This window comes from Poecilia formosa, unplaced genomic scaffold (genome assembly GCF_000485575.1).
Source record: "Poecilia formosa unplaced genomic scaffold, Poecilia_formosa-5.1.2 Scaffold731, whole genome shotgun sequence".
Lineage (NCBI taxonomy): Eukaryota > Metazoa > Chordata > Actinopteri > Cyprinodontiformes > Poeciliidae > Poecilia > Poecilia formosa.
In genome coordinates, this window is record NW_006800670.1 from 149,335 (window position 1) to 159,394 (window position 10,060).

General features: G+C 44.0%; 1 protein-coding gene and 2 long non-coding RNA genes across 4 annotated transcripts in view; 1 reads left to right on the forward strand and 2 right to left on the reverse strand.

The window, feature by feature from the left end:
* The window catches only part of LOC103131240 (protein FAM107A-like), a 14,452-nt gene extending 4,981 nt beyond the window's left edge, over positions 1-9,471 (forward strand). The window contains exons 2-3 of one of the 2 annotated variants that reach the window (XM_007542837.2): positions 5,862-5,937; positions 9,253-9,471. In XM_007542837.2, the coding sequence (XP_007542899.1) occupies positions 5,862-5,937; positions 9,253-9,461 (285 nt within the window). In that variant the 3' untranslated portion in view covers positions 9,462-9,471. Of the gene's footprint in view, positions 1-5,861; positions 5,938-6,835; positions 7,474-9,252 lie in introns of those variants that run through there. The other variant, XM_016666493.1, reaches the window with a different exon arrangement.
* Positions 912-5,828, reverse strand: LOC103131239 (uncharacterized). The gene is made up of 4 exons (XR_475344.2): positions 5,474-5,828; positions 1,756-1,899; positions 1,433-1,676; positions 912-1,028 (listed from the first exon to the last, which is right to left on the reverse strand). It is a non-coding gene; the product is annotated as an uncharacterized LOC103131239 (long non-coding RNA).
* On the reverse strand, positions 4,662-5,432 carry LOC107834719 (uncharacterized). Its single transcript, XR_001660529.1, has 2 exons — positions 4,885-5,432; positions 4,662-4,776 (listed from the first exon to the last, which is right to left on the reverse strand). It is a non-coding gene; the product is annotated as an uncharacterized LOC107834719 (long non-coding RNA).
* Positions 9,472-10,060: the final 589 nt, after the last annotated feature.

Here is a 10,060-nt window from a genome sequence, read left to right on the forward strand (position 1 = left end):
GATCCAGTTTGGATGGCAAACAGATTTAAAATGCCTCACTGTGGATGAAATCCTGATTATATCGTGAAGCAGAATCAGGACTGAAAGTTCTGTTTCTGGTCCAGAGATCAGAGGAGCGGACACTGACCCAGAACCGGGCCGAACCAGTTCTACTGGTCGGACCTGTAATACTGCGGTCTGTCCAGCAGAGGTCAGGCTGTTATCACTTCACACTGCCTGCTTCTGCAGAAACGGAACACTGCTACGGTTCCGATTGGATCAGAACCTGACTGGGTCAGGGGCAGAACCATAAAGGAATCCAACTGGACCAGAACCATTCACTATCCAGGAGAGAACAAGTGAAGTCATGAACCACTGAAAAGTTTAAACTTAAGAAAGTTCAAACTTTTTTAAGTTTAAACTTTTTTTTTTCAGCAGAAAACCCAAAACATCTGGAAATACAGAAGATAGAAAACATCTGTATGACTTCAGAAAGGTTCTGCTGGTTCTGAAGGTTCTGCTGGTTCTGACTCCAGACCAGCTGGAGCCTGGGTGTCTCCTCGCATTCTGAGCCGTATGAATAGACCTTTGTTGGTTGCTAGGAGCGATTTTCATCAGGCTGCAGCATGGAGACAAGTACCCCACTGTCTGCAAGCTGTCGTCGTCGCTGCTGCTGCCTCCTCCTCCTCCTTTTCTTCTTCATCCTCCTCCTCCTCCATCTTCGGCCTCCTCTTCATTCTCTGACCGGCCTGGCCTAGATGTTTGAATCTCCTCCTCAGCTCATCAAGAAGCACTCCAGAATGTTTGAGGTGCAAACAACACCTGGACCGAAGCTGATGTCCTGATATCTAATGACATGAACCGTGCAGCAGGTTCTCCACTGGACCTTCAGAACCGGGTGGATCAGACCATTGGTCCAAATCCGCCCAGGAAGGTTCCCTGTGATTGGTGGAAGGGTCTCTGTAATTAGTGGAAGGTTCCCTGTGATTGGTGGAAGGGTCTCTGTAATTAGTGGAAGGTTCCCTGTGATTGGTGGAAGGGTCTCTGCACTGTAAAAAAGAAAACGTAGATTTTACGGTAAAATGCCGGCAGCCGGGATTGCCGAAATTTCACCGTAAAACAAAAAAAAAAACATTTTACCCGTAATTATTTTTTACAGTTGAATTTTGGCAACCCTGGCTGCCAGCATTTTACCATAAAACAAACAAACAAAAAAAGATTTTACCTCAATGTCATAATGGAGTCTAATTTCTTAACCCACATGCAGAACACCAGGCAGAGAACAGAAATCGGTTAAATAAGTTCATTGTAAACACAAAATAATGATCAACAATTGGGATCTAGGGAAAGTCTGCAATCTGGATCACCGGAGCACTGGAGTGTAAAAAAAGAGGGATGGTGAGTTCAGGGATTGTGGAAAACGGCAGTGTCAGATTAAACAGACTGGTCTTACTTGGGTGGAGGTAGGTCTTGTCCTGCCAAAAGATTCACTCTGGTTATTGGGGTTTGGTTCAAGTGGAGGGTTGCTGCTTCACTGACGAAGAGGCTGCGGTGGAGGGCGGACAGGTAAGTTTTGGATCACAGGAGGTGAGGAGCGAGTGAGACTGACGACAGGGTATCCAAAGAGTTTTGGTTTACTGCGGAGGTGTCAGTGGAAATCTGGCAACCAGTGGGTCCACAGCGTCACGAAGAATAACCTGAGGAAGAAGCACAAAGAGACATCACTAGAGGTCCACAACAGGAGATCACAATGAGAAGCATGGAGGGCTGGAGTACCAATTACTGGCTAACACTCTGGATCTGAAGTGTCGGCAGCTCCGTTCTCATATACTCCTCCAGATGATCTGATTAATTGCAGTTGTGCAGGAATCGAGGAACCACCAGCAACGCCCTCAGGAGGGAACAGCCTCTTGGCACCCTCTGGTGGTAAAAGAGGGGGAAAGCAGCAAAAAGGAACCATTCCAACAACCCGGGTTCCCAACACTGTAAATTGTTTTTACAGTGGAATTTCGCCAACCCCAGCTGCCGGCGTTTTACCGTAAAATCTATGGGGGTTTTTTACATTGTGGGGTTGCCATAATTCCACCGTAAAATTACAGTAAAATACTGACTGTCAGTATTTTATCGTGTTTTATAAAATACGGTAAATGTCTGTCAACTACAGCTGCCAATATTCTACCGTATTTCCTAAAATACGGTAAGATACCGGCAGCTGTGGTTTTCCCTTAGTAAAATTTGCCATATCCTTTTGGTAAATTAAAGATGCTGACGGAAGTGAAACATTAGGTGGCATCGCCCTTTACCCAACTTCCCCTTCGCCCAAGCAGCAGGGCCTACCATACAGTCCTCTAAATGTGACAAATCTATGGTCAATTTGTCTCTCATAAAGATGGTGGCATCGGTTGTAGGAGTTCGCCCTGCAATCGGTGGACTGCCAGTTTGATACCTGGTCCTCCTTTAAGATTTCAGTTTGATATATCAAAGTCTTTATAGATTTAGTTATTAAAAAACAAGCCAAAGTATCACACCACCATTCTATGTACTTTCACCATATTAGATATGCATCTATAAATAGTTTCAAATGTAAAATTTAATTCGCAAACTAAATATATATTATGGAAAATAATAATTTTCCATAATAATGGAAAATTATTTCCATTATTTATGATGGTTTTACATTCATATCTATAGATATGAACATCAGCCAGGGGAGCTGTGATGTTGCAGCGGTGAAGCACAACCCACTCATTGAGGCCTTAGTCCTCATGCTGGTGGTCACAGGTTCAATTCCCAGCCTGGTGACATTTGCCACATGTCTTCCTCCTCTCTCGTAACCGTCCTTCCTGTCAAACTACTTTCAAATAAAGGCCACTAGAGCCAACAAAACCTTTAAAAAGAAACATCAGCAAAATTTGGAATTTTGGCTGATTAATATATGTTTATGAAGTTATTATAATTCCATGTATTTTCTACAGTAATTACGTGTTTTTTATATTACAGTCAAAAACCGTATGTGGTGATCTGTGTTTTCTGTGTATTTATTTAGTGCTGTTCCCCTGTGAGTCTCTGTGCCGTCCTGTCCTGATTGTTCCCAGGTGTGTCTCGTTCCCTGATTACCCTCCTTGTATTTGAACCCACCTGTTGTCTTTGGGGTCCTCGTCGTGTCATGCCGTTCAGCCTGTTTCCCTGTGCCTCCCCTGTTGGACTCTTTATTTTTGGATTCTTCATTAAATCATTGTTTTTCATCTACATCCTGGGTCTGCCTGCGTTTATCCTCACCCTCTACTTCCACAAATCATGACACCGTAACTATTTTACTTCTTTTTTTTTTTTGCGCCGTAAATTTACGGACTTATTTTTGCAGTGTTGACTGACGGTGATTCCATGTATTTTCTACTGTAATAAAATGTTTCGGATTTTACGGTCAAACTTTTGCATTTTTACCATTTCTTACCGTGAAATTTACGGACTTTTTTACAACATGTGATTGGTGGAAGGGACTCTGGTTGCGGAAGGGTTTCTGTGATTGTCCCAGCTCTATTTAACAGCCAAATGCGGGACTTATGGCAACACTATTAATGCAGAGCTCATTTGTTTAGCGTTAGCAGAGACAAGATTCCTGCTTGGTGGATTAGTGGTTAGTGAACCAAACTTTTTGGTTAGCTGTGTCCGCCACTGGCAATAACTGCTGCCAATTTTAAGCCCTTTTCGCACTGCAGGGTCCGGCACGGAACAGCAAAACACGGGTTCAAAGTAGGGCCGACCGTTCTTGCATCAGAACTTCCGACCCGGTTCAACCCGGTGTTCTATCAGACGGCCATACACTGTCAGGATGGCCTACATGCAGTGAGTACCATGCCCGCGCATGCGCATTAAGAAGTCCGACGTCAGTGGAGTTGTCAGTTCAGCATACGCAACAAGTTATGACGAAAATAAGTAATTAAATTGTCTATAATATCACATAATATGATAACTAGATAGATATACATGCGTTGTCGTGGTTTCAAAGTGTATTTAAAGCGGGTCTGGCTGCCGCTGCAGTCAGCTACAACACACGCCCGTAAAACTCATTAACCTACTTAACCGCTAAGTCAGGATGCCATACAGCTGTTCATAAAGTGTATGATGATCTACGTCATGATTCTATGTTGCTGATTAAATAAAATCATATGGTAATGACTGCTTATACATGTCAAAGCTAAGCGTAGGACTATCTGACAATGTAGGCTGATCTGACAGAACACCGGCTCCTTGTGTAGCCGGGGCATGGGGCCCCTGAATGTGCTGCTGCGCCTCTTCCTCTTGTCCATATATGGAAGATGCTGTGACAGAGTGCAGCTGGCTTGTTAGGGAGACAGGTAATCAGTATTTGCATTTAAAAGCGGGTAGATCCCTGAGATGATCAGATGCAGGCTGAGGACTTGTGCACAGGTATGTTTAACATCAATCATGAAGTGAGTTTAGAATTTGTCAGATTCCGCCACTGATTGTTGTAGGAAACGCACTTTAGAGAGTGACGTCAAGAGCAACATTTACTGGTTTCACTTTAGAGAAGGTAAGGGTTTCTCATGATTTATCTGGCTGGTTAATGTTCTTGTCTAACTTGATTTCTTTTGTGTGTAGGTTGGCCTGCTACTGTTTCAGTTTTTGATTTGTTTTGATTTCAATTTTTCTTTTGTTTCAGTGTACTTATTTTTAGATGTTTATTGTTGATTAAAAATAACTTTTCTTTTTTGGTGGTTTTGTTTAGGGAAAGGGAGTTTCTGCTGCAGCCCTCTGGCTAGTTTTAAACTGGTCCTATGCTGTCCCTGGGACCTATGCTGTCCCTGGGTCCTATGCTGTCCCTGGGTCCTATGCTGTCCCTGGGTCCTATGCTGTCCCTGGGTCCTATGCTGTCCCCGGGACCTATGCTGTCCCTGGGTCCTAGGCTGTTTTACTCAGACTGAGACTAGTGGGAGGGGAGTTTTTTTTCTTTCTTTGTATTCACTAGGGATTTTTGTGTGAGTGTGCTTTTGTTGGGGAACACTTAAGTGCATTTAGTTGTATTTGTGTTTATTATTATTCCTCCCCCAAACAGTCAAATTTTTATCTAATTGGGTTTTAATTATTTTTCAGCTTTAAGGATCCCAGGGCCAGCGTAGACTCCCACTTTTAGTGTGGTCACTTGGTATAATAAAATAAATTGACTATTTTTGCTCATGAAACATTTGTGAATTCAATAAACTGTTTGTAATCTGCAGCAGTGCCTCTGTCCATTTTTACAAACTTATCTGTGTGATCTGGTAAAAAGAGGATCTAAAGCTGTACCCAAGGTCACACTTGGAACCACAAGAGCTGTGGTTCCAATCGGGGCTGCTTTGAATTCAGCAGCTGATTGTTTTGCAGTCAGCCGTTGATCGGGTCCAGCTGGCTCTCACTAAACTGTTACTACTGTATTTTGTAAAGAGTGCTCTTTTTAATTTAAAATGAATTCCTCCCAATATTCTGCTGTTACCTGGTCCCATGATGAGGTCATTTACTCGCTGATCGAGTACAGAACAAACTGATCGGTCAGCGAGGAAAGAGTTTTCCGCTGCATCTGAGGAAAAGGCTATGGCCGCTGCATGGAAACCGTTTAGATTCAAACATAATGACGTCACAGCGTCGATGCCGGACTCTGCAGTGCGAAAAGGGCTTCAGTTCACACATATATATTCTCCATTACATCGCGGTGGCCATTTTGGAAAATGTCTGCCAGAAAAATTAATGTTCAGTTCGTCTGAACATCGAATCCAAGCTGTAGATCCATTCTTCATAGAATCCACAGCTGAGCCGGTCAACAGGTTGGGGAGGGGGGAGCGTTGGTTCATTTTGGGTTCCAACAGTTTTCTTCTGTCTTCCAGAAATCGTACAGCATCGACCATGAGCCTCTGTCCAGACAGCCGGAAGCAAAGAACGGGAAGCAGCCGAATGGCAGAGGTAAGGCTGCCCCTTTCGGGTCACCAGAACCCGGGTCAGAACAGAATGAAGCAGACATGTTCAGCGCCACCTTCAGGCCCAGTTTAAAACGTACAACAGAACCCCAGAGGTTCTGATGGCGAAAAAGTCCGAGCTGAGGAACCGAAACCCAGTCAAGGTTCTGGTGGTTGCCAACCCATTGAGGAAAAATCAGTTCTGTTGGTTCTGGACCAAACCAGAACCAGCAGAACTTACATTTGTCTTTATTTGGTTGTAACATCAGAACTTCATATAAGAAAACCCAAAGAGGTTCTGATCTGGTTTAATCCTTCAGACTGATGGTTCTGATCCAGAACTGGTGACATCACAGCCGTGAACCCAGGTGTGTTCAAGTACCTGCTGCTCCAGCTCCCTCTGTCCTGGCTACCTTTAGAGGCTTTTATTTTGGAAGGCTCCGGCAGACAGGTCTGCAGCTTGTTGAGTCATTTTCATGGAAGTAAGAAGATTTTCCCAACATTCTTAGGAGAAAACCCAGAAGGTTTGCAGTTCTAAGGCCCGGTCCAAATCCTCTCCCTCCCTCGCTCATGTTGAAGGTTAAAGGTCGCAGTGTGATCCACCTTCGCCCATTTTGGGTTCCATTTCCACATGTATTATTACCACTTTTTCACATGTAGCATCAGATGTTTTTATTTATATATGCCATATTGTCCTTAACTTGATCTTTGTTAGCTCAACTTTATACCAAACTAACTTTTAGCTGCATAAAACAGATGGTTAAAAAAACCATGTCTCTATTAGTCAAATAGAGATAAATTGATTATTAGAACATTTTAATGTATTTTTTGCCATCTTGGAAATATGGTGAAGTTCACAGAGTGAGCTGTCTGTCTGGGACTCAGCCTTACTTCCTACCATGTTTGGTTCCTCTTATAGTTGGTTCCTACCTTATTTAGTTCCTATTGTATTTAGTTCCTACCATGTTTGGTTCCTATTCAGAGGTTCTGCTGTGCTGCAGCTCAGTCCGGTCCGGTACCGAGTCTCAGGGATGCTTGTTGTCTCCATGGAAACCTTCAACATGGTGCCAGCAGGGAAAAGATCAGTTCTGAGAAGATCTGGATGGTGTTCTGCTTCCCAAGGCTCTGAGCAGCTCTGGGATTATAAAGTACTGCTGGTTTTGGATCCATCAGGAAAACAGAACCTCACTGCAGGAGAACATCTGGACCTGCTTCAGACACGGAGAAGGAGGAGGAAGGAGCTCTACATGGATTCTGGATCAGAACCTGGTTCTTGTAGCAGCTGGTTAGCTTGAGCGCCCTCATCTGGCTGCAGCCAGAACTGCTGTTGAGTTTTCTGTTTCATCATAAGCTGCTGGGAGGAGAGCAGCGTGGGAAAACCTGAGGAGGAGGATCATGTGACCCAGCACAACTGAAGAGGAGGAGCAGAGTGCTGCTGCAGAGAGCATGAAGATTACCAGAGACACAGCGGGACCAGAACCCATCAGAACCGGGTCCATGGAGAAGAGGAGAGCCAGCAGCAGAGAGGCAATGGTGAAGTCCGGTAAGACTCACCCTCCTCTTACTCAGGTGGTCCATGTTGGGTCCCTGAGTTCTGGTTATGTTTGGTTTTCTGGAACCAGAACCAAGGCCGGTTCTTTTCCCCTGCAGGAACAGAACCGAAATGTTCATATTTGGTCTTCATAGCAAACATCTGCTTCAGTTTCCAATGCAGAAAGTCCTTCAAGACTCGAGTCGGAACCTGGTGGTGCCGAACCAGGAGAATAAGGAGGAACCAGAAGGAACCAGGAGAATCAGGTTCCTTCTGATTCTCCTGGTTCATAAAGAACCTGATTCCCAGCCAACATCAGTACTGTTGGCTGCTGACATGCAGATTAACCGCCTCATTTCTTGAGACTATCAATGTCCTTAAAGGGCCAGTACAACATCACCAAACTGTTTTACAGCTTTCGCTGCGTTCAGTGAATGATTAAATAATATACTGCTCAAAAAAATAAAGGGAACATTTCACTTTAATTTTGTGTGTGGCTCCAAATCCAGGCCTCCATTGGTTAATAAATTTGATTTCCATTGATGATTTTGTTGTTGGCACATTCAACTTTGTACAGAAAGTATTCAATGAGAATATTTCATTCATTCAGATCTAGGATGTGTTATTTGAGTGTTCCCTTTATTTTTTTGAGCAGTGTATTTAGCAACATTTCGCAGTGATGTAATTTAGCACAAAACAAATAAAGGGCCACAGAAACGGCTACGGCGGGCCGGATGTGGCCTGCCAACCTCGAGTTTGGCACCTGTGAACTAGGAGGTTCTGTTAAGGTTCTATAGGTCTGATGGAGTAGGAACCTGCAGGCGTCATGATGTTTGGGTGGTTCTGGTTTGGTTGGGTTCTGTGGGTTGCGTTTTGCCCTGAGCGCTGTCTGCAGGTGTTCAGACCCGCAGTAGTCTGAGGGTCTCCTTCAGAAACATCAGTGGACCGGGAGGATCCGGTTCCGGCTCGGACCGATTCGGAGCGGACCCGATCATCTCACAGCAGCAGAACCATCTGAGCTGGGCTGATGCGGTTCTGAAACACAGAACCTGACAGAGTTCCCATTGTACCACCATATATGGATCCGCTCTGATCAGAACATTCTTCCTGAACCCATCCGGAACCAGAACCTCTGCTGAACTGGACCTGATCCTCGTTAAATCAGAGCTGGACACCGGTCTCCATCTCCGAGCGGAGCTGCATGTTGGGTCTGATTTTCTGAAATATGAAGCGAGCGCGTCGCTCTCTGGTTGCAGCTTTGTTTCAGGACAACGGAGGAAATCTGACCCGGGACTCCCAGAATATCTGAGGACCAGGATCGGGTCCCTGAGGAGCGCCATGTCCTCTGGGACACACAGAGACAGAGACATGGAGACAATTTTATTTTTTGTAATTTTGTTAATTTACCAAATAAAGGGAATCTGAAGAAAAAGACCAAAGGAACCATCTGCTAAAAAACCCACAAGAACTATGGAAATAAAATATAACTTGATATGATTAATATAAAATATTACATATTTCTGATATTAAGACAAGATTGTGAGGGAAAATCGTATTGTTTGGTAATAAAGTGATGGTATATCATCTGATCAATTTACCGCGGTGTGAAGCAGCATTTATGCTAAGTGAATGTAATAATTGTTGAAAAGTTAAACATTCTAAAGTTGATATTTCTGTAGCATTGCCTGTAGGTCAGAGGTCACTGCCCTTCGGGGTCACGGTAGAGAGAGCCTGTGTCTTCAGAGACAGATGTCCAGCTGCTGTAACCTCAGCGTGTCTCTGTGTCCTCAGCTTCGGCATACTCTAACCTGCAGCCGCATCGCCCCGGTGACGTCCACAGGAGGCCGTCCCCGGCGTCCAGCTGCGTCCCCCCGCCTGACTACATGGACGGAGACGAGGACGAGGACCTGATCAAACCCAAGAAGCTGCTGAATCCTGTCAAGGCGTCCAGGAGCCACCAGGAGCTGCACAGGGAGCTGCTGAGCAGCTGCAGACGGTGAGACATGTCCGTCCTCATGGGGGGGGGGACAGTCAGCAGCACAGACTGCATAATATTACATTAAATTAAATATTAATGACAATTATTACACTATATTATATGAAATTACATTGCATTAGATAATATTACATTACTTTAAATTACAGGGTTTCCCCCAGAAAACTTGCTAAGCCGGGTGGTCGGGGCGTCGAGGCGGTCCACCGTGATCCACCGTGTTTTGTATTAAAAGATGTTAAGTTGACAGGAAATGTAAAAGTATTACTGTGTAATTATGTTACAGGAAAAGATCTCCAGTGAAATGCTATTTAAACCCACAACTAGTCTAAAAACAACAAATTTGCACTTCTGTTTAATCCAAATTAAGTCAGCAGCTCCATCAGGCCCCTAAGAGCTTCAGGGGCCCCATAAACACAAATATTTTAAAACAGACCACAGATACATAAATGTAACACTTGTTTATTGAGATGATCAATGCTGTTAAATTTGATTCAATTGTTTAGGCATACATAAATTAAATTAACATTTAAATACAAGATTTTAAGGAGCTGGCAAGTTTACTTTGTAAAACTTCAAAGAACAATATTCACAGTTAGATTGTTT